This window comes from Nicotiana tabacum, chromosome 23, assembly GCF_000715075.1.
Source record: "Nicotiana tabacum cultivar K326 chromosome 23, ASM71507v2, whole genome shotgun sequence".
NCBI lineage: Eukaryota > Viridiplantae > Streptophyta > Magnoliopsida > Solanales > Solanaceae > Nicotiana > Nicotiana tabacum.
The window spans coordinates 5109121-5134450 of NC_134102.1; the positions used below are offsets into that span (position 1 = coordinate 5109121).

The following is a 25330-nucleotide window of genomic DNA, read 5'->3' on the forward strand; positions in this document are numbered from 1 at the left end:
TTCATTCTCTCTCAAATCAATGTTCAAATGAACTTATGCATTCCTTGTGGTTGGACCATAATATTTGGCATAGTAGGGGCCAACTTCTTAAAAAGATTTATATATATATCAGAATCTAAAAGTCAAATTACCAAATTACCCCTTTATTATTTATTAAAATATCTTTTTATTATTATTAACCAAAAACACCGTATTAAAACCTAAACTACGCGCCATTTCAGCAAAAATCAAAATCCCCTAGGGGCTAGGAACCGACGTTACCCTACGAGACATTTCGATGTTGAATTAATTAGAGGAATGAGGCTTAAGATTCAAAGTCAGAATCTCAATTTATTCTCTAATATATTTGATTGTTGCTTCCAAAGTAATAAGCAGTGTTTAGAGTTGGCAGGCATTTTGTTTTGAAGTTTATAAGGATTTTGAGTTTTTCCTGATTAATAGCAAGTTCAACTAAAATTATTGGATCATTCCAGGTCATCATTTATTTTTTGCATTATTTCGTTTACAGTTTATTTTTCAAATTTTGAAAATAATTGTATGTTAAAATTAAATTTATAAATGTCATAAAATTATATATAAAAGAGCCATCACATATGTAAGAATAGTAATAAGAAATATAAAGGAGTTTCGCATGATCGTGAATTCAGATTGCATCTTGCCGTAGTTTATGTGTGACTTTTTATTTTTGTCCCATTTTAGTTTATTTTCCCGTCGTATAATTTTTTTTTTTTTGAACTTATGTTGTCTTTATCTAAGGCTCATTTAATTAATTGGAGAGAGCTCCTCGCAGTGATAAGGCAAATGTGAAGAAGGACCAGTAAAAATAGCACGGGTTACTCCATTTTCGGACTGGTAATTCAAAAATAACCACCGTTTGCAAAGTCATTGAAAAATAGCCACTATTTTGCTGCAACACGGACCGGTTGTTGCGACCAAATACACTCACGCAAGTATACGCGGTCGTCAAGTAATAGAGTAGTGAGTAGAGTATCGTTCCCACGAAGACTTATGATTAACTTTTGACTAATTCAAACTCAAATAACTTATCGATTCAAGCGATTTCTTATAAAATAGATAATTTTCTAATTTACTACCTAAAAACTATCAAGTAATGAAATACTAGAAATCAACCACTACATTCAGGTTATCTAACAATCATATTGCATTCTTAGCTTAAAATAACTAATTGACTTATCTGGATTGTTGATTGACAGGGTTGATATTACTCATAAGAATCTGTCGAGTCCTTACTCGCCTATTTAAGCTAACTTAATACCTATATGTCTATGGAATTAAGATTAACAAGAACGCATTTACAATTCCTGTATTGCAACTGAGCAAGGCAATTAGGTATATGTCTATCTTAATTGCGAATTCGTTCCCCGATGTCCGGGTTTAAGAACTTGCTCTATTTAATTCTATATGCAATCTAGAATTCCCACTTTCGAGTTCAACTCTAGATTCGTAGATAGTATTTCACTGTTAGCTACTCAGCAAAATAATTAAAAATAGAATTAAATAAACAACCCAATATGATAAAATCAACTTCGTCAAATTAAACTTCAAACGTCAACATTCATGTATACCCATGACCATAGAACAATAGGGTTTTTAGCCCCTCATGTTCATACAATCATCAAAAATAATGTTTTCAAACATAAAATCAATGAGTACTAGGAAAGGGATGGAAGAATTGATCAAATCCTTGCTTCCGAGTGTTTGGCGCCTCCCTCTTCTCTCTAAGTCACGTCCTCCCTCTAAAATATAGGTTTAGGTTGGCTTTTATATGAGTTGGAGGCGTCTAGGGGTCGAAATAACCGAGTTCTAGTCGAAAATGACTACTTTTCCGTCTTGAGCGTCCAGGGCAGCGTGGGGCGCTAGCCCTGGTGCTCACAAATTTTAGCTGTTGTAAATTACGCCACAGCCAGCGCCCCATGCTAGTTGTGGCCCTCAAATTTCACTTTTTGCGTTTTTGTCCCAATTTCGCTCCAATTCGCTCCCTTTCGTCTCAAATTGCATCCGAATGATCCCTACACATAGAAATACCAAAATTTAGCACAAATAATCATATTAAATATCTCAAATCATCGAGACATGAGCAAAATGTGAGGCGATATATATCAAAATATGCATACATTAAGCCGATTATCAACACCCCACACTTAGACTCTTACTCGTCCTCGAGCAATGGAACTATATTAACACCCCCAAAACGTACTTAGCACTATGAAAGAGGACTTCACAATTAATTCAGTCAAACACCCTACCTTTGGACTATGATCGATGCCGGCAATTAAGCATGAACACACAAATTTCACATTCTTCCCGATTTTAAATAGCCCAAGTATACTCAATGTTATTCAACCAACTCAATCAACTCAAGCAACCTCTCTACAACCACCTTACCTCAATAGAAGACTCGTTACCACTGCGCATCCTCAACTCACGCACTTACTCAACACAAAAAAGTGTACAACATCACCAATCCGTCATGAGATCAAGCGCCCTCTCCACAAGCAAAAAACATGAATATCAAAGTAGTCCAAAAATTCAAATATATCATTGAACATAAATTAAGGACATCACACAATTGAACAATATTCACTCACTCTCACAAAGAATTCATGTGCATCCCGTGGTCGTACCATAAACTTGCCCGTAGTGTACATCTCTACTAATCTAAGCTAGTTAAATCTAGGATCAATTAGGACTTTAAGGTTGTAATGTAGGCTAAGGGATGGGTAGGATACATTTAGGCATAATGACTAATCCTCCTAAGCACTTTAATACACTACACTCACAATTCAAGCGGAATTGCTTCGCAACCCATTTACTTGTCATACACCATAACTAACATAGCCCTATTTTCCATCAAGCACCTCTATGATTTTACTAGCACGAGTGAGAAGGATTAGGAGGTGTGTCTTTCTACATTATTTGAACTTTTGTTTGCTCTTTCTTGCAAAAAATTTCCTCTTTTTTTTCCCCCTTACACACTCCATACATTGAAGTTCATAAGCTAGTGACCTTTATTCACAATTTTAGTGCACCTTAAGGGCCTTTCCATGGTTCCACTCGAAAGCCACTTCCCAATCTCTCACCTTACTTCTTCTAGCGACTAAGTGCCTTAGGAGGTAAAGGTTCAACAATCTCACATTAAGAACAAAGTAGGAGTACGACTTGTAATGGGGGTGACAAGGAAATGGTCTATAGGCTCAAAGGGGATAGCAATGGGAAAATTTTATTTTTACAGTGACAAGCACCTTTATGGTCAAGCAAGAAACACCTACGTCATCTCCTAGACTAGCACAACTTAATGATTTCGCGTTGATTAACACACGGGAAAAGTTCTAGACTACACAGGATAGCACAAAATATCAACAATCCTTACACACACATGGCACTTGACTCACTCAAAACGGTTCTGTGTGAATCTCAGGTCAAGCAAGCATATCAAGTTGAGAATTTGTAAGCAACAATGCACTAAGTGGCATACAAGTCAATCAACTGAGAAAAAGCCGTCAAAGAGTAGGCTACTTAATCTACTTGGGTATTACAATTCAAATCATATATGCAGGAAGACATAGCACATGCCCTAACTTAACTTGCCAACACCAAACATGTCAAAAGGTATCTCCGAGCACCTCAGTTTTCTCCTTTATCCTACTAAAAAAAATAAAACAAAACACCCTGTTCGAGCTACGCCCTTGGAAAAGAACCGGCGTCCAAAGAAAAACCAAGGGATACTAACTAACTATCAAAAATAAAGCAAAAGAAAATCTTTTTGGTATTTTTAATCGGACTTTAATCCCTCAAGAAAATTGTCCAACAGATCCATTGTCGGGAAAAGTCTAAGTTTTTGTTAATTTATATATTTTTTAAAATGTAATCTAGCTAATTAGACTATGCTAGTCTTAAACTAAGCTAAAAGGTGATAAAAGAAAAAAAAAAACAATAACACTAAAAAAAAAGTTTTATACAATTCAATGAGTATTCCCCCACCCCACACTTAAACAATGCATAGTGCAATGCATAATAAATTCAAAAATAAAGTAAGGTAGAAAGAAAGAACTCCATGTTAGTCGGAGTCTGCCTCATCAGGATGCCAACCAGCTGCGGCAATGGGCTCATCATCATCTCCTAAGGGTACCAAAGCCATTGGTCCCATAACTTCATCATCATCCGCATCCTCATTATCAGATTCCTTGTAAGTGTTTTCATCCTCAGACGGATGAACATGACTGCTTGGTTCTATGCCCAACATCTCCTTGGAAGAACTGGAGAGATCACTTCGCAATCGCGTGCGCTTCTCATCTGACACCCCTAGCCTGCTCATAATAACATTGAGGGATTTGTAAAGATACCTGTTGAAATTTTTGTCCCTCTCATTCCTAGCAGCTTGGGTGAGCTTGGATGTGGACTCTAGCATGGATGTGATGTTTAACAATGTTGTGGGTGCCTCCACTACCTCATCATAGCCAGGGTACTCTGGTACCCCACGAGAGAGCATGTATTGTGTTAGGATGTTGCCAAAAAAAAAGCTTTTGATCCTTCCTCCAAAACGGGTGCGGGTCATCTCCCCAAGCATGAGCTCACCCACATTTATGGGGCACCCGGTCATCAAAAAGGAGATCACGCACACTCGAACTCGAGTGCACTTACTATTATGCTCAACGAACATTAATCTAGCTTGCACAAAGTTTTGCCAGACCTTGGCCGTTTTGTTGAAGTCGAACCGGAGCATTTCAAGGTGAATATTTCCCCTAGTTCGCGTCCACTTTGCATTAGAATCAACGCCACAAAGCGTGTGACGTATTGCTTAGTAGCGTGGACTTTTGACGAACTTTCGAAGCCTTCGTGGGTTAGGGCTATCAACTCCCAAAAAATGACACAAGGCTTCCCTATCCATTGGAATTTCCTTTCCTCTGACCCACGACTCATCATTTTTCTCATTCCAGTTGGCATATAACTCTCTTACCATGCTGAGATTTGTCGGGCCCGGACATTCGAAGAGCTTATCCATCTTCTTTTCGATCAATGTAGCAAGTACATCTGGGAAGTTCCGTTCTAAAGCCTTCACATTTATCCCCATTTCAGACACATATCTCCCATATGGAACAAAAGTATCATGCCATTTGATGGCGTTATCCTAAACAAGTTCCACCCGAGGCCGTGGTGGCCTCGTAGACCCGCTAGCCACTTGCTTTCCCTTGGCTTGTCGGGAAGAGCTCTCGCCTTGCTTGCGTTTCTTTGGAGGGGGAGCAGTAGTGGAGGACTTCCCCGCCCCTTTTCCTTTAGCGGTATCATCACGATCCATAGTAACCTACACATGATAAACACAAAGATGAGAATGAATCAAGAGATGTTGCCTAAGGTCATCGTGAGAGGCAAGATGACCCTATACTTAAAATCAAAGTCTATGTATAATCGAATCATATTATTGATTTAACGTGCACCAATGTGTCATCACAAGGCTATAGGTACTTAGACTTCCCTATGCCATAAAATTCAATTAGTCTAACATGGCCGTAACTTAACTATGGTGCAAGCATAACAAAGCTAAAGTCTACATTACTACACTATTTTAGTACACTAACTACAACTTACAAAAGTTTACAACAAGATACAATACCCCCAAAACACCCCACACTTCGCCCAAACTCATATACAACTACACTCGGCTACTTAGACTTCACCGGTGTTCAAATTTACTCTCTTAAGCATTTTAGCAAATACCTTGTGGGCATCAATTTTTCTCTTCTATTTCAACAATGGTGGGAGAAGGTGGGCCTCCCAAATTTACATGAAGTAGAGGGAATTATAGTTTACTACTTCAAACACAACTGTACAACCAATTTTGCACCAATTTCGTGTATAATCATTCCACTCACAATAACATCAAAGTATGTTTAAGAGACCTAGGGGATTTGAGGATTGGGGGAGAAAGAAGACTACAAATACTCTAAGAACTTCCAAAATACAAGAAAAAAGATAACAAGAAGAACATACCTTAGAGTCTTGAGATGGAATTGAGCAAGGAAGATGGAAGAATATGAGAACTTGAGAGAAAAGGGGAGAAGAGGAGCGGGCAGTGTTCAGCGTTTTTGGAGAAAGGAGGGGTTTTGGGTTTTAGCTATTTTAATTTAGGTGAGGGATGGGTTTGGGTAATTGGGTATGGGTTGGGTTGTGTGTATATATGGGTAATTGGGTTGGGTATTTTTAATTAAACAAAGAAAACGAAAATAAAGAAAAAATAAAAAAAATACATACCTGACCCGCCAGCCCAGCGCCCCATGCTGGGGCTGGCGTTGAAGCTTCAGACATACTGGAAAGTGCGCCCCAGGCAGCGTGGGGCGCTGGCCTGGGCGCTCAATTCACTGATTTTCAATTTTTGTGCTCAATTCACTATTTTTTTTTAAAAAATAAACAATCCCGACTACCCGAGCACTCAATATATACATTACACATATTCCACACCATTTCCACCTAAGATTTTTTTTTTTGCAACTACAAAGAAAAAATTAGCCTATTCTAACTAAAAGAAAACAAAAAAAACTATGCTTCGAAAGCGGTAAAAATTGGGTTGCCTCCCAACGAGCGCCTGATTTAACGTCGCGGCACGATTCAACACGTGTTTAAGCATCTGCCAAGTCCACTGAGGTCTTGTGACGTGCGATGTCACCGCCCCAATAATGTTTTATTCTCTGACCATTTACCAAGAAGGTACCACTTAAGCTCGTATCACGCAGTTCCACCGCTCCGTGAGGCTTCACACTTACCACAACAAAAGGACCTGCCCAACGAGACTTAAGCTTTCCAGGGAATAACTTCAACCTCAAATTGAATAAGAGAACTTCTTGACCCAGCTCAAACTCTCAATGTTGAATGTTCTTGTCATGCCACCTCTTCGTCTTTTCTTTATATAATTTGGCATTTTCATATGCGTGCAATCGAAACTCATCAAGCTCGTTGAGTTGCAGCAACCTCTTCTCACCAGCTGAGTCCATATCCATATTTAGATTTTTGATCGCATAATAAGCTTTATGTTCAAGCGCAACGGGCAAGTGACATGCCTTCCCATAAACCAACATGTACGGAGAAGTACCTATGGGAGTCTTGTATACAGTTGGATATGCCCATAATGCAACATCCAGCTTCCAGGCCCAGTCTTTTCTATTTCCAATTACTATTTTCTCCAGAATCTGCTTTACCTCTCTGTTTGAAACTTCTACTTAACCACTCGTTTGGGGATGATAGGCAGTGGAAACTTTGTGCTTAACTCCATACTTTGCAAGAACATTATTCAGCAATTTGTTACAAAAATGAGTTCCTCCGTCGCTTATTAACACTCTTGGAGTCCAAAAGCGCGTGAAGATGTGCTTCTTTACAAAGCTTACCACTACCTTTGCGTCATTAGTAGGAAGAGCAATGTCCTCCACCCACTTAGAAGCATAGTCGGCCGTCACCAAGATGTACCTGTGACCATTAGAATATGGGAACGGTCCCATGAAATCAATCCCCCAAACATCAAAAAGCTCTACTGCCAGAATATTTTGCAAAGGCATTTCGTGCTTCCTCGTGATAGTTCCGGTTCTTTGGCATCTGTCACACTTTTTAACAAAGGCATGTGCATCCTTAAATAATTTTGGCCAATAGAAACCTGATTGTAGCACTTTTTGGGTGGTTCTATCCCCACCGTGATGACCTCCATATGGCTAAGCATGACAACCATGCAATATTGCATTTATCTCTTCCTCAGGAACACACCTTCGCACCAACTGATCTGCGCACTGCCTATACAGGAATGACTCATCCCACATGTAGAGCCTCACATCATGTAGGAATCTTCTTCTATTGTCAAGTGTCAATTCTGGTGGCGTCACCCCACTTGCAATAAAATTCACATAATCTGCATACCACGGGGCTTCACTTGAGGTGACTGCTAATAACTGCTCATCAGGAAATGTTTCTTTGATCAACCCCCCTTTCAGCTACATGGTTCTGATTTTCTAATCTGGACAAGTGATCAGCCACTTGATTCTCTGTTCCTTTTCGATCTCGGATCTAAGTCAAATTCTTGTAATAGGAGGACCCAACGAATCAGCCTCGGCTTGACGTCTTTCTTTTCAAACAAGTATCTGATAGCTGAATGATCTGTGTAGACGATAACTTTGGTTCCCACTAGATAAGATCTGAACTTGTCAAACACCCACACCACTGCAAGCAAATCTTTTTCAGTAACTGTGTAATTCATTTGAGCTGGATTCATAGTTTTGCTCGCATAATAAATGGAGTGAAAGTTTTTGCCCCTTCTTTGCCCTAAATCAGCTCCGATTGCTATGTCACTTGCATCGCACATCAACTCATATGGTTGTCCCCAATCTGGGGCGATGATAATTGGTGCAGTCACCAACCTTCCCTTCAGATCCTCAAATGCTTTCAGACATGCATCATCAAACTTGAAGGTGACATCTTTCTCTAGAAGCCTGCACAGCGGAGAAGAAATTTTCAAAAAATCTTTAATGAATCGACGATAAAAACCTGCATGGCCCAAGAAACTGCGAATGCCTTTGACGGATGTCGGTGAAGGAAATTTTTCAATCGCCTCCACCTTTTCTTTATCCACCTACAGACCATTTTTTGACACCTTGTGCCCCAAGACTATATCTTTACGTACCATGAAATGACACTTTTTCCAGTTTAGTTCCAAGTTTGTCTCTTCACACCTAGCAAGCACTTTATCAAGGTTCATTAAACAATTATCAAAAGAACACCCAAACACAGAAAAATCATCCATGAACACTTCCACAAATCTTTCAACCATGTCACTAAAAATAGCCATCATACACCTTTGAAAAGTCACAGGTGCATTACAGAGACCAAAATGCATTCTCTTGAACGCATGCGTACCGTAGGGACACGTAAATGTGGTTTTCTCTTGGTCCTCTGGGGCTATAGCAATCTGATTATACCTCGAATAACCATCTAGGAAGCAGTAGTATTCTTGGCCAGCTAACCTATCAAGCATTTGGTCAATGAAAGGGAGGGGAAAGTGGTCCTTTCGGGTGACATTGTTCAATTTTCTATAATCTATGCAAATTCTCCACCCAGTGACAATTCTTGTAGGAATTAATTATTATTTTCATTAACCACTACAGTCATCCCCCATTCTTAGGAACACATTGAACGGGGCTTACCCATTTGCTATCAGAGATTGGGAATACAATACCTGCATCAAGCCACTTAATCACTTTTTTTCTTACCGCCTCTTTCATGATTGGATTTAGGCGGCGTTGTTGCTCTACACTTTGCTTGTGTCCGTCCTCCATGAGGATTTTATGCATGCGGAAAGCTGGACTAATGCCTTTAATGTCAGACATCGTCTACCCAATTGCTCGCTTGTGCTCACCTAACACTCTCAACAACTTTTCTTCCTGCAATTTAGACAAGTCAGAAGAAACAATAACAGGTAAAGTGTCAGAACTACCCAAATAAGCATATTGAAGGTGAGGGGGTAGGGGTTTAAGCTCCAATTTTGGAGTTTCTTCAATTGACGGCTTTGGAGGAGATCCACTTGGCCTATTCAGGGGCTCAAACGGGTGTATTCCCTGCATGTAAGCACAAGATGCATCTAGGATATGCATCATCTCCTCAACCTCATCATCAATCTCCAAGCTATCGAACAACATGAGTGCTTTTTCTAGAGAATCGTCTAGATATACACTCGTGTCAAGAAGTTGCTCATCCACCTCCACAACAGATATCATAGAGAGCTCCTTATAGTGGCGGGGAAGTTGGATCACTTTGTAGACATTAAAAATTGCTTCCTCGTTGTCCACCCTCATAATCATTTTCCCCTCTCTTACTTTAATTATTGCATCACCAGTAGCCAAGAGAGGTCGTCCCAATATGAATGGAACTTGTTCATCAGCCTCAAAATCTAGAATAATGAAGTCAGCTGGGAAGATAAATTTCCCAATTTGCAGCAACACATCTTCAATCACTCCTTCAGTGTAGGCTATGGACCTATCAGCTAATTGCAATATCACAATGGTTGGTCTTGGAGCTCCTAGACCCAATTGCTTAAATAAGGACAAGGGCATTAGATTTATGCTTGCCCCCAATCACAAAGAGCATGACCCATGTTAATATTACCAATTCGCACAGGGATGGTGAAGCTGTCAGGATCCTTAAGCTTTTGAGGAAGCTTGTTTTGGACCCTTGAAGTGCACTCCTCAGTAGGTGCAACTGTCTCGAACTCAGTCAATTACCTCTTGTGAGCCACTATATCTTTTATGTACTTAGCATATTTTGGAATTTCACAAAGTACATCTACCAATGGAATATTCAATTGAACCTGGCTCAATATAGAGAGAAATTTGTTGAACATGCGATCATCATTCTTTTTCTGCAATCTCTGGGGGAAAAGTGGTGGTGGCCTTGCAGCCTCCACTGGCTCTGAACCTGCATCATTTTTCTTTGACTCGTGTATTGCCTTAGGGATCAGCTCCACCTCAGGTATAGGCTTGTCATTTCTCTTCTTTGGCACTTCTTCTAATTCCCTCCCGTTTCTGAGTGTAACTGCATTAACTTGAGGGTTCTTCTCTGTATCACTGGTAAGAGCGCCTGTAGGTCTAGTGTTTTGATTTGCTGCTAACTGTCCTATTTGCCTCTCAAAATTTTTAAAATCGGTCCTGAGCTGTTGATTGTCAAGCAACAACTTCTTCAGCAAGTCATTCGTACTCTCTTTTATCTGTTAGGGTGGTTTCTGAGGTTGATTGAAATTTCCTTGGGGCCTATAGTGATTCTGATTCGGCTGATTTCCTCCCCATGAGAAGTTGGGATGATTCTTCCAATTTGGATTGTAAGTGTTCCTATATTGTGCATGCTGATTCATTGGACCTCTACTCTGTTGCCCCATATAGTATATAGATTCAGGATTCGTAGAGCACATGTCACTCATATGACTGTCACCACATAGCTCACAGCAAATAGACATCTGCTGTACATGTTGCATCTGTTATGTTTGTTGCATTGTCATTCTATTCATCTGATTTGCCAATTTTGCTATATCGGCTCTCATGGCTGAGAAGTCATCAAGCTCAATCAACCCGGCTGCCTTCTGTTTAATTGCCCTTCGTGAGTCCCCATCTTCTTGCCAATTATGGTCATTAGCAATGAAGTTATTTAGCAAGAGTTGTATTTCACTATACGGCCTCGCCATGCAACTACCCCCACAAGCTAAATCAAGATTCATCTTTGATGCCTCATCTAGCCCATCAACAAAAGTGTGACCCAATACCTCATCAGTCTGACAATGATGCGGGCAGTCTCTGACTAGCTTCTTGTATCTTTCCCAAGCTTGACGAAGTGTCTCGCCATCCCGTTGTTGGAACCCAAGAATTTGGCTCCTCAGCGACTTTGTCTTCTTAGTGGGGAAAAACTTGATTAAAAATTTCCTTGTTAAATCATCCCAAGTGTGGATTGAGTTCGCGGGCTCCTTTTGCAACCATTCCTTAGCTTCCCCCAACGGTGAAAAGGGAAATACTGTCAGCCTCACATAGTCCTTGGAAACGCTCGGATAATTATAGGTGTCCGTAATTTCCAGAAAATTCTGAATGTGCCTCTGCGGGTCTTCATGAGATAGACCCACATATTGCCCTGTGGACTGAATCAACTGTATCATGTATTGTTTGAGTTCAAAATGCCTTGTGATATCAGGCTTCACAATAGCCTGAGTCATATTAGCAAGATTGGGCCTTGCGGCTTCTATCACCGCACGCTCTTCATTACCTGCCATCTCTATTGACTGTGGTTGAACTACGATGTCCAACTCTCCTTCTATTCTAGTTCTTGCTTCGACTTCCCTCCTCACTCTGTGAAGTGTTCGTTCAATTTCAGGATCAAGAGGAAGGAGATTGTTTGCACTTTTACTCCTCCGCATTCAAAAGAAGAGCATGCATTAACACAAACAAGGTAAACTGAAAATTAGAGCTTGAACAAATAACTAATAAAAAGCTTAACTCAGTCAAGTAGCTAATTTCTAAGTCTCCGGCAATGGCGCCAAAAACTTGTTGCGACCAAACACACTCACGCAAGTATACGTGGTCGTCAAGTAATAGAGTAGTGAGTGGAGTATCGTTCCCACGAAGACTTATGATTAACTTTTGATTAATTCAAACTCAAATAACTTATCGATTCAAATGATTTCTTACAAAATAGATAATTTTCTAATTTACTACCTAAAAACTATCAAGTAATGAAATACTAGAAATCAACCACAACACTTAAATAATTTCGAATAACAATCAATAGGAAATAATATTCCAGGGTCAAGGGTTATCTAACAATCATGTTGCATTCTTAGCTTAAAATAACTAATTGAGTTATCTGAATTGTTGATTGACAGGGTTGATATTACTCATAAGAATCTGTCGAGTCCTTACTCGCCTATTTAAGCTAACTTAATACCTATATGTCTATGGAATTAAGATTAACAAGAACGCATTTACAATTCATGTATTGCAACCGAGCAAGGCAATTAGGTATATGTCTATCCTAATTGCGAATCTGTTCCCCGATGCCCGGGTTTAAGAACTTGCTCTATTTAATTCTATATGCAATCTAGAATTCCCACTTTCGAGTTCAACTCTAGATTCGTAGATAGTATTTCACTGTTAGCTACTCAGCAAAATAATTAAAAACAGAATTAAATAAACAACCCAATATGATAAAATCAACTTCGTCAAATTAAACTTCAAACGTCAACATTCATGTATACCCATGACCCTAGAACAATAGGGTTCTTAGCCACTCATGTTCATACAATCATCAAAAATAATATTTTCAAACATAAAATCAATGAGTACTGGGAAAGGGGTGGAAGAATTGATCAAATCCTTGCTTCCGAGTGTTTGGCGCCTCCCTCTTCTCTCTAAGTCACGTCCTCCCTCTAAAATATAGGTTTAGGTTGGCTTTTATATGAGTTGGGGGCGTCTAGGGGTCGAAATAACCGAGTCCTAGTCGAAAAAGGCTACTTTCCCGTCTTGAGCGTCCAGGGCAGCGTGGGGCGCTGGCCCTGGCGCTCATAAATCCCACGCTCGCTGTGGCCCTCAAATTTCACTTTTTGCGTTTTTGTCCCGATTTCGCTCCAATTCGCGCCCTTTCGTCCCAAATTGCATCCGAATGATCCCTACACATAGAAATACCAAAATTTAGCACAAATAATCATATTAAACATCTCAAATCGTCGAGACATGAGCAAAATGTGAGGCGATATATATCAAAATATGCATACATTAAGCCGATTATCAACACCCCACACTTAGACTCTTGCTCGTCCTCAAGCAATGAACTTCTAGCATATTATGCTGGAACTCCAACACGTAGAAAGTTCAAGCATAATATACTAGAGATTGGAGCACCTGTGTATGAACTTCCAGCATATTATGCTGGACCGGTATATTATACTGGAACTCCAGTATATTATGCTGGAATATTTTTCGGATTTTGAACAGTGTTTTCGTTCAGATTTATCTTTACATGAAAAGTGACTAAATTTCGATTACTTTTAAAATTGTGGCTATTTTTCAATTACCACTTGTAAATCTGGCTATTTTTGAATTTCTCCCGAAGGACCATAATCACTCTAATAAGATATCAAGTTCAAAGATTTTAATGAAAATATAAAATTGAAGCAATTTTGAGTAGCACATTCTATATTGTGACCTATTGATTACCTAATTTTCAGTCAGCAAATAAAAGATGACTCATTATGCGATTCAAATTATTTTTTCCTATGATGATATATATGCTCAAAGATTTTACTGAAAAATATAAAATTGAGTATTTTAAATAGTGCAGGGCATATGTGAATCTTTTTATTTAATTTGTCTTACATGGTTACCTATTTGTTTCCAGTCAATAGATAAAAAAGGACTCATTTGGCAATTCAATTCTTCATTTCAATGATGAAATTTGAACTCTAACACTTATTAGTGTATTAAATACATATTACTTGTAGATGTACACAAAGAAATTGAAGATTTTGTGCATGACATGTGTGTTGAAATATAACAAAGGAGGCTTCAATATTTCATAAACGACCAATCAACCTTGAGAAGATAGCTATGCCAATACACAATTGACACTGTTAAGGTCGAAGTATATAGAGAAGATAGCAATCAATTTTCATATGGGAGATGTAAACTTCTTGTATATCTAATTTTCTACTTTATAACACAATCAAATGTATTTCGGCTATGTATGCATATAAAAAATTTATAACTATTTTTTAGCATTTAGTAAGAAATTTATATGGAATACACGTAGAGAAACTAGCATATATATATATATATAAATATTTAGATGTTGTCTCTAAATTTGTACACTAGATAATTACGACTCTTTGTAACTCGAACACCGGATAATCAAGACAGTTTATTTTTTCAATATCTGATGTGTATAATTTATATCAGTTTATTAAAATTAATAAATACGGAATTCATGTTTTTTCAACAAACAAAACTTCTTGATACAATTTTATTTATCAATTTGATTCATTTGAGATCATATTTAGTATTCAGAATTTGACTTAGTTGCGACAGCTATCTTACTTAAATCACGTTGATTTCCTTTACGCAATCGAGAGGTTTAAATAACTAATCTTAACGCGGTTGAGCGCATCAAGTTGACTAATCCCAACCAATTATCAAGTAAGTACAAATAGTAGTTAAAACTTCCAACCTGCTATATTGTCTTTAGTCCAACGAGAAATACATAGAATATTTGTTGTAATCTACTTTTGACATTTTCCTATGTCAATTCTTCTCTGTCTTTTTATTCATCTCGTATTCTAAATTTACTGAAAAGTACATAAATAATCAGAGGCGGATCCAGGATTTAAATTCTATGGGTTCAATTTTAAGGTTTTTAACATTGAACCCATTATTTTTTTAAAGTTATGGGTTCATATCTACTATTTTTGTAATTTTAATGAATTTTTACATATAATTTCTTCTCTGTGTCAAAAGTTATGGGTTCAGTTGAACCCGTAGGTTGTACACTACATTCGCCTCTGCAAACAACCATTCTTAGGGCTGTTATTTAGGGATTAGTCAATACCTAATTTGTCACGAAATTTTGAACTAAAAATCTTAATTTTCAGGACAATTTAGGACATTTCTGTCCTAAAAAATTGAACTGGAAAAATGAATTTCATGACACATTGACTCATTCCTAAATAGCAGCCCTTTAAAATGGCTACCTAATGTCATTTCTACGAAATTTACTGATCTAACTAACTGAAGTTAGAATTTGATCTATAATTTGAAGTTTATGATTCTGACGACCTCTCGCTTGCCGTCAAAGCCACAACCCATTTATGCTATATGGTTCGTAATTTATTATATAGGGTCTGAAACAAAGCTATTAAATTATCATATATGGTACATACTCCTCTACATTAAAGGAAAAATAAATTTCTTTATTCTTAAATTTCTAACTCGAGAATTCTATATTTTTTTTGCCAGATTAAATTAATCAAAAGTGATTTTGGTTATTAAAGCTTTGGAGCTTTTCGTCCATTCAAATTATGCCTCGTATTCAACGGTATATGAATTAAAAAAATCATGGCAAAAAAGTCAGTGAATATCCCATGTGAATTTGTAATGAGAGTTTGCCAGCCAATCCCAATCGAGTATTCTAAATTAGACAAAAAAAAAAAAAAAAAGTGCTCCTCTTACCTGTTAGGTCAATTGCTCCAAAAGTGGCTAACGTAAGAATTTTTTTTTTATATAATTAATTATTTTTGTAACGTAAGAAAATCTTTATTTTTATTATTTATTATTTTTATAACGTCAGAAATCGAGAAAAAGTGTATCCCTTAATCAATACTGTTCTCTACTTCCCGGTACCCAATAGTGGGGTTATGTGAAAAAGAAGGGAATTAGAATGTAAGTACAGCTCTAATTCACACACAAATACTATTTTTAATGATTTTCATTTCGACTTTATTGATGAATTAATATTTTTTTCATTCTAATTTATGTGACATAATTTGACTGACGTGAAATATAGGAATTAATGAATTAAATTTTGTTTGTCTTAATCGTCATAACATTTTGTGTGACTATTCTAATTTAATTTAAGGTAAAATGTAGGGTCGGATCCAATGATTTGGTATTCGCTTGTCCAAATTCAATATTTTTGACGCGAAGTATAATTTTTTATGTGAAAACCCATAAAATATTTAACAAATATATGATCCAAACCTATAATTGTAAAAGTATTATATTTTCAGTGCTAAGAACGTCAAAACAAATCAAGTTAAAATTTTAAATTTGCCTATGATAATACAAGATTTTAAATTATTATTTTTTAAATGTAAAAAGCTAGTATTATTCTTAGAATAGTTGTGCCGAACCACCAAAGGTTATGGTGGGATAGATATGATACCTCCCTTACAACTTGTTTAGTTAGTAGTTGTGCATCGTTTCATTATGTATCTTATCATTGTGTTGTATTGTTTTGATTCATTAAATGTTTGGATAAATTACATTACGCATCGTCGTTCATGATGTCATATATCAACAATATGAAGAATAATCTTGCAATATTACAAAGAAAAAGTATAGTACGCGATAGAATTATTATATAAGAAGGTAAGATAAAAGATTAAATAATATTATTTAATAATAAGAAAGGGCAATATGAGAGGAAAAAGAAGGTAACGATGCGATACGCGATACCACCAAATCGGTCGTTACATAAAGTGACATATTTTGTCTTTAAGTAACGATAAATTTAATGATACGATGCAATCTCAGGTATGAGCCTCAGAGAAAGGAAAATATTATGGTTGGAATGCTTCCCACTTTACAACTTGTTTGGATGGTTGTTACATATCGTTTCATAATGTATTATATTGTATTGTATTGTACTGTATTGTTTTGTATTTTATTGTATTATATTGTACTTTATCGTTTGATAAATACAATGTTTGGATAGATTGTATCGTTTGCCGTTGTTTCATGATATCACGCACCATCAATATGAAGAATAAACTTGCAATATAAAGAAAATTATAATACGGGATAAAATTATTATATAAAAAAGTAGGGTAAATGATAAAATAAAATTATTTAATAATAATGAAGGGTGAGATGAGAGAAAGAGACAAGGTAACGACGCGACCACACCAAATCGGTCATTACATTTCGTCGTTACGTAACGACGGATTTAACGATGCGATACAATAAATTTTAAGTAACAATCAAAATAAACATCGTATTTTAAATAACAATACGATACAATACAATAAGTAACAACCATCCAAACAAGCTTAGTGACCTTATACAGCGTAAATTCGTATTAGTCGACAACAATGAAATTTTTTAAAAATAATTATGACGAAACCATCAATCATGCAGTGATTGTAAACCCCAAAAGGTGGATACTTAGTAATATTACCTTAGGTTAATTTTTACTTGTTCACTGTAAGTTTTGCACCCTTTAAGAGATAATAAATTAAGTGTATAATTTATCATAATACTCATATTAATTAATGCATACTTAATTTAATGGATTTGGAAAAATAATTTAAAATAAGTAATTAATATTGTGAATATAACAAGAAAAAAGAAATTATCTTCTTAATATGCTAAAAATAATAAATAAAAATAAAAATTTATTTTTAAAATACTGGACAAATAAAAGTGAACTTCAATAATAATAGTAGAAAAAGAGAAATTGAGCAGTGAGTTGACTAAAATAGTCCACTTTCAGTGGCCACAAGGCGGCGATTAAATTGGTTTTAAAATATGTGTAACTTCGTTATGTAGGAATCTTTTAGATCAAATCTCCAACTACTTAACTATAATTCCAAGAATTATTTTAGAGATCTGTGCATCTGGGTATTCCTCATTTTAGTGTGTAGTACCTTTATGTCATTTTCATTTCCTCCTGTCCAGTACTATTCAATTATTGTCTTTCTCCTTGTCTCATTATTTTCTTGAAAAAAAAATTGTGTTTTTGTCCCTTTGTTTTTCACTGTATTTGTTACTACCTCACCTTGTTATCTGTATAAATTCAAGAATTGTAATCATGTGATACATGTGCAAAAACATTTTAGCCCCCCCTGTACATAATTCTTGAAAAAGATCCCAGCTTTATTTTGTGCCTATTCATATTTTCTGTGTTTTGATTCAATTTATGGAGAAAATTCCCCCCTTTGTAATTTGCTTGTCATTGTTGTTTTTGAGTAGTTGTTATTGTTCCATAAATGTAGAACAATTGAGGGATAAAATTACTTATTTGCCTGGTCAACCAGCAAATGTACAATTCAATCAGTATTCAGGTTATGTTACTGTAAATGAACAAGCTGGAAGAGCATTGTTTTACTGGTTAATTGAGTCACCAGTGAGTAGAAATCCTGAGAAAAGGCCACTAATTTTATGGCTAAATGGAGGGCCAGGTTGTTCTTCAGTAGCTTATGGAGCAGCTGAAGAAATCGGTCCGTTTCATATTGATTCTGATGGGAAGACACTTTACTTGAATCCATACTCCTGGAACAATTGTATGTAGCGGTTTTTAACAACTCTGTGTTTTAAATTCTGTTTTTTCTTGAATTTTTCTGATGAAGTTGTGTTATTATGGGCAGTGGCAAATTTGCTTTTCCTTGAATCGCCAGCTGGGGTTGGATTTTCGTATACGAATACTTCCTCAGACTTGTATAATGCGGGTGATCAAAGAACAGGTAAGGATAATTGAGTAATTGAATGTTTGTATATTATGTATGTGCTTTCAATGTGAGAAATATTGAGGATTCATAGTAGTTATGTTGTTTAAGCTGAAATGTTGAATCCTGGCGTTTTGATTTGTAGCTGAAGATACGTACCAGTTTCTCGTTAAGTGGTTCGAAAGGTTTCCCCAGTACAAGCATAGAGAATTTTACATTGCTGGAGAAAGTTATGCAGGTAATTATTCATAACACATTACTTACGAGTAGCATTTATCTTTGTCATTCTGACTGGTTGCTTACACATATTTTGCCAACACCTAGTATCATCAGAGGCGGATTTAGTATTTTAAGTTCTATGAATTCAACTTTTAAGTTTCTTAGTATTGAACCCATTGTATTCTTAAAATTATGGGTTCAGACCTACAATTTTAGTGAATTTCTACTTCCGTGCCGAAAGTTCTGAGTTACCCGGTGCACGAGTGCTATCATAAGATACTAATTTCATTTTTCTTGTATATGTTTAGGGCATTATGTTCCACAGCTATCTCAACTTGTCTACCGAAGGAACAAGGGAATCAAGAACCCGATTATTAATTTCAAGGGCTTTATGGTAGTAGTAATGAAAATTTTAACGTTGAATGCAATGTTAAGTTACAGTCTGTTTTTATCAAGGTCTATTTCTCTGGCTGTACTTTTTAGGTGGGGAATGCTGTTACCGATGATTACCATGACTATATTGGCACGTTCGAGTACTGGTGGACCCATGGCTTGATTTCGGATTCTACGTACAAGCTTCTCCAGATAACATGTGACAAAGGATCTTCTGAACATCCTTCCACTGATTGTACTAAAGCTCTTCTTCTTGCAGAACAAGAGCAGGGAAATATTGACCCTTATAGCATATATACTCGTCCTTGTGCTAGTACTTCATCACTTCGGCGCAACTTAAGGGGTCATTATGTGAGTCTTTTTCTTTATGTTCTTATGTCACTCCACTTCGCAGTCGCAAATGCAGGTAATTGCAGAATGTTTAACTAAGACTGGAAAAGAATAAGAAGATATACTACTTGTGATAATATTGGTTTGATTCTGTAAACACTTACAAAACTTTAGTTTTCTAGAATGCCTAGAAAAACATTACATGCTTAAAAAAATCAAAGAGACAGATAAGTTCCTGCAATGTGAAAGAATTGGAGCTTTAGATTATATGGTTGAAAGTGTGCGTACTTAGAATTGATATCTCAATCTGAAGTAGAACCCTCTTTCTGGTGCCTGACTTGGCAAGTGGTTAGCTTTACCAAAATTTTACATCCTTAAAGATGACTAACAAAGATCCAAAAACATAACTGCCGTTTTCTTTTTCACCTTGTGAAGATTTTGAAGTTCTTAACCCTTCATCAAAATATAAGCATCTATCAAAGTAATGTCTCCTTATGATATGGATCCCTTTCTCAGTGGATCAGTGTTTTATGCTGGTACCTGCCAACTGTTAAGTTAAATTGGAGGATTGCATTTCTGATGGTTCGGAGGCGCTGAATGGTTTATTATCTAGGTGCCTGTATTTTCATCTGAATCTATTTGTTTGGTCATGTGTGAGAGAGAACGCAAGCATTAGAGTATCTTTCTTGTGCAGTGAGTAACACTGATCCCTTTTTTAGTGAGACAGTGCCATAAATGACTAACTTTCGCCAGTATACAAGATCTTTATGTTTTCAAATGGTCGGTCTATCTTTGATATTAGGTCATAGAAAGAAAGCTTACTGTATTTTTGTAAACTTTCCTTCAGAGGAGTGCCTCTTCAATATGGTTTTTGGAGGGAGAGGATTTGGAGTATCATCAATTCTTGAAAACTTGCATCTTTACTTTAGCACCCTCAAATAGACAGATGACTTGTGAAATAAAACCTGTGGATGTTGCTATATCATAAACATGCATCCCCATCCACTCCCTCCTTCCCCCTTCGAAAAGAAAAAGACAGAAGAAAAACTATCAGAGTTCTTTGTGGTAAAAGCTGTCTGTCAGAGTTGTGTTAGAAGCTACTAGCAGATTCCGGAGCTGTTCTTCACTTATCATCGATAACATGCTTGTTGTAGATTTCCATATACTTCTTTCCTTTTCTGTGGATGCTCCCATGCAGTAAAATCACAAATGACTTAATTTTTTGGACCTGTAAAACAAGCGCGTCATCTGCAAGGAAACCCGTCGATGCCAGCAATTTCCCTTAAATCTCCTTTCTTGACTAGTAGTCCACCTATCTTTGTTTTTGTTTCTAAAACAAGTTCTTACTTGACCCTATTTTATTTCAAGTTACATGTTTCAGATTCTTTTTATTAAAATACGTTTTGACACTTTATCATTCTAGACTTCACCATTTGGTTGTGTACACATCTGATCTTGATATTTAAGTCCTTTTGGTTATCTATTCGTTCTTGTACATTCAAGTTTTTAAACTTCTCTTCCTGTTTCAAACATGCAGCCGTGGATGTCCAGAGCATATGACCCATGTACCGAGAGATATTCTGAAATTTATTTTAATCTCCCCGAGGTACAAAAGGCATTCCATGCTAATGTAACTAAGGTTGCCTATCCTTGGAAAACATGCAGGTCTGTTTGAAAAACTTTGGCAGTTGAAAAGTTTCCTATCTTCAAACTTGTTGATAGATTTTAATTGGATCTTTTTTGGTTTCCAGTGACATTGTTGGAAACTATTGGGCCGATTCTCCTCTGTCAATGCTTCCCATCTACCAAGAGCTAATAGCTGCTGGTCTCAGGATATGGGTATTCAGGTAAGGCTAAGTAAATCCTCCTTTTCACAGTCTTCTTTTGCCCCTCTATTTTCATTGGTTATTAAACATCATTTGCACCTTTGGAAACCTTTAATTATTTCAATATCGGTAATTGGAAGTGACATGAATACTATACCATAAATTTGTCGTATAGGAGCCTATACATTTATTCCCTCTTTTATCAGTGATTTATTCTTATTAGACGCAAAAATTAAATATATTACTACGGAAAGTCCAGATCTCCCTATTGTAAATCCAATAAGCAGTTAAATCAAGCAAGAATGGTGTTTGTTGCTTGATTTTGAAATGCGTCTTTCTTCTGGTTCAACTTTCATAAAATTCAGTGATTACCTGTATCTCATAGAAGACATATTCGCACATGTACCTATCATTAATGATTAAAGTAGTCAGGAATTTAAGTTCATAGGGAGCTAGTGTAAAGTTTAATCTCAGTGATCCTTGATTTAAGCGCTATTGTTATTACTTCCCAAGAAAAAGGTGTTGAACTAGCTCGTAATCTTGAGCTGGACAGGATAACCATATGCAAAGTTTTCAAGCACAGAAATATTGTTGTTCAGACATCAGTAACTAGGTCGTCTTTAACCTTCAAATACTATGTAATCCCTATAAAGTTTACTTTAGCATCCTAGTTTCTCATCCTCTTTTCTTTTTCGTGTTTTTGTTTTTTCCCCACCGTTCTTTGTTTTCCTTGAACGTTTTGTTTTCTTTTATGTCAGAGTGAACTTTAAATAATTAAGTCATTATTGATGTATAGATAATTGTTTTAATGGACTTAGAGATGAACATGTTCCTTTTTGTAAAGATAAATTATTAACGATTAAACTTGTGTTTTACATATGTTGATACTGCCTTGATAGGGCTTAGGCTGTTTTGTTGAGAGATTTTGTCTGAACCAGGATCTAAACTTTGGTAGTTGTATACCAAATAAATGGTTTATGTGTCATCGTATAGAGGACTTTGGCTTCCTTGTTCCTAGATCTTGTCTGTTTGACACTCATCTCACTCTCCCTAACCAACTTTCATAAAAATAGGTTGCTGTATAGCAGATCCTTGGCATAACTACTACCATGTGACCAGGAGATCACGGGTTCGAGCTGTGGAAACAGCCTCTTGCAGAAATGCAGGGTACGGCTGCGTACAATAGACCATTATAGTCCAGCCATTCCCTGGCACATAGTGGGAGCTTAGTGCACCAGGCAGGCTGTATAACAGATCCCTTGCTCTTCAGTCATCTCTTTTCTTTGGTTATCCCGTACTATTATTTACGGGAAAGAACTTCATCTATAAAAATCTCATATTTGAAAGAAGTACTCCTCTTTTTCTTTGAAGAAATAGTTTTTTTTGGGCCTGTGTTCTTCTATGTGATGTGCTGATAATATTTAAGCTAAGAGTTGCTCTGCTAGCGAGGCGTACTGCATTATTTCAGTTACTCCTTTTAGGGATAAGGTTCAATATGCTACAACAAAACAACAAACCCAGTATAGTCCCACAAGTGGTGTCTGGGAGGGTAGATAGTACGCAGATCTTACCCCTACAGTGAATGTAGAAAGGCTATTTCCAGTAGACCCTCGGGACGAGAAAAAATGAGAAAAGAGCAGTAGCAACAAGCAATAACGAGAACAAGATAAAAGAAAACAAGGTGAACGGAAAAACGTGTAGTGATAGAAATTTACAATATTAGAATACAAGACTGCCACTAATAATAGGTTCAATATGCTAAAGTACTATAATTAACTTCTATGATAAGGTTCAAGATGCTTTTTGAATTTCACGAAATGATATAATAAATGGTCAATTGTCAGCTTCCTATTTTTTGGCAGACAAAGGTACCTCAAAAGAGATTCAGCAGGAATTTCTATCTATTCGCATTATATATAGCTGATTTGTGTAGGTTTCACCGTTAGTATTAGAAGTATACTATTCTGCCATAAGACTTGAGCATTTTTCAGCCCCGACCTAAGAAACATTCATTTGGCTTTTCAAATGAAGAATATCAAGTATGAAAGATGAACTGGAAACGTCTCACATTATGTGTCTCCTCTTCTAACTAAGTAATAGAATGGACTGATACGTTTGTTTCATCTAGAATCATCATCATTTATGCATAACTGCCTCGTCAGTCGTCACAGAAGAAAAAGGGCAGCCCGGTATACAAGGCATATCGCCTTCGCGCAGGGTCCGGAGAAAGGCCGCACCTCAAAGAGTGTGATGTAGACAGTCTATCCTACTGCACGTATTAATGGCTGCTTCAACGGCTCGAACCTGTGACCTATAGGCCACACGGGACAACTTTACCGTTGCTCTTAGGCTCCCCTCCAAGACAACCCGTGCCATAACGTCTACTTTTCAGCTTATCTTTTATCAGAACCTGATTTTCCTAAACATTTGACTTTCTTTGCAGTGGGGATACTGATTCAGTTGTTCCTGTAACCGCAACTCGTTATTCTATAGATGCTTTGAAGCTTCCAACTATCACCAACTGGTACCCTTGGTATGACAATAAAAAGGTTAGTCATAATTGAGAAAATGGACATGCAAACTGTTTTCTTCTTGACAACCTTGCATCTTTTCCTCTCCTCTATCGAAAATTCATGCTTTCGTTTGTCCTTGTATTTATTCTATAAATAGGTTGGAGGATGGAGCCAAGTATACAAAGGGTTGACGCTTGTAACTGTAACAGGAGCAGGGCACGAAGTGCCACTTCATCGCCCTCGTCAAGCTTTCATTCTATTGAGATCTTTTTTGGAGAACAAACCAATGCCAAGCTAAAAACTGCAGGTTCCTCTGTCTATTCGCGAACAAACAAGTGAAAATCTGTAGAATAACCATATAATCGCGCTGTTCTTTCCCTTCGACTGTCATATTTCTGCTTGCAGCTGGAAATTATGAAGTAAAGGCCGCGGGGAGATTCAAGATTGTTACACCTTAATAATGCTTTACGGTTTACATTTATATTAGAATCTGCATTCATATATTGGTTTGTATTCATTGTATAGATAAAAATATTAATTCCATGTAAATGGAATTCCCAGTTCAAGACATTCATTCTTATAGGGAATACAATTTAATCCTACTAGTTTGTATTGTAGTTTTTTTTTTTTTTTTTTCTAGAGACAAATTTGACTCCATCGGGGTGCGGTCTTTCACCGTACCCTGTGTAAACGCGGGATGCTTCGTGCAGCGGACTGCCCTTGGCCCAACTTTAGCTTTTCTAAAGATCAGTCTGTGGACAAAACTATGTATTCTTTATGAGTATTATACCTTGTGGCTTAGTACTTGTACCTTGGTTTGCTAAATTCCTTTTTTTTATCTCTAATTTTTTTTTATGAGGGTCTAGAGTTATGAGTTCCCTTAAGCATCTATATCTATATATAAATATAAAGCAGGACCCTTAGAAAGTGATGTGTCATCTCTTGTTGATGAGGAAATGTATTTATCTATTTTCTTAGAATTTTAGGGATTTTTATTCTCTTTTCACACAATAAACTCAATTAATAAATCTAAAAGATTAATTTCCTAAAACGGTGCATTAATTTTCTTATTTTGCACCTATTACGTCGCCTCTTTTTCCTCACTATTATGTATCATTACCTCTGTTTTAAAAGGCGTTTTCGGGGCGAGCCCCGGGGCGAGGCGTACCAAAAACGCCCTGAGGCGATGGTGTGGGGCGAAAGTCTCAAGAGGCGTACGCCCCGTAATTTGGGGCGCACGCCCGGGTGTTCGGGACACGTTTTTTTAGTAAGTAGTAAGCCCCAGAGACTTTTTCAAACTAAAACAAAATTTG

The 25330-nt window shown here is 36.9% G+C and overlaps 1 protein-coding gene across 2 annotated transcripts; it reads left to right on the forward strand.

The window, feature by feature from the left end:
- The first annotated feature begins 17741 nt into the window (after positions 1–17741).
- LOC107806959 (serine carboxypeptidase-like 27) lies at positions 17742–24816 on the forward strand. Of its 2 annotated transcripts, none has more exons than XR_012705941.1 (9): positions 17742–18574; positions 18659–18754; positions 18882–18974; positions 19264–19349; positions 19439–19699; positions 21216–21343; positions 21430–21525; positions 22578–24053; positions 24175–24638. XR_012705941.1 is itself a non-coding variant. In XM_016631231.2 (9 exons), exons 1-9 carry the CDS (start codon positions 18211–18213, stop codon positions 24313–24315), a joined length of 1371 nt encoding a protein of 456 aa, XP_016486717.1. In that variant the 5' UTR covers positions 17742–18210; the 3' UTR covers positions 24316–24816. The 2 variants fall into 2 exon arrangements, 1 of the variants encoding a protein (XP_016486717.1); XM_016631231.2 differs by having other exon boundaries at positions 23948–24053; positions 24175–24816.
- The last annotated feature ends 514 nt before the right edge of the window (positions 24817–25330 follow it).

Excerpts from the sequence above, each read along its gene's own strand:
- LOC107806959 (XM_016631231.2), top strand. The coding sequence starts at position 18,211 with ATGGAGAAAATTCCCCCCTTTGTAATTTGCTTGTCATTGTTGTTTTTG. Across the intron at positions 18,975-19,263 it reads TGCTGGAGAAAGTTATGCAG|GGCATTATGTTCCACAGCTA; the intron begins GTAATTATTCAT and ends GTATATGTTTAG. Across the intron at positions 24,054-24,174 it reads CTTGGTATGACAATAAAAAG|GTTGGAGGATGGAGCCAAGT; the intron begins GTTAGTCATAAT and ends TTCTATAAATAG.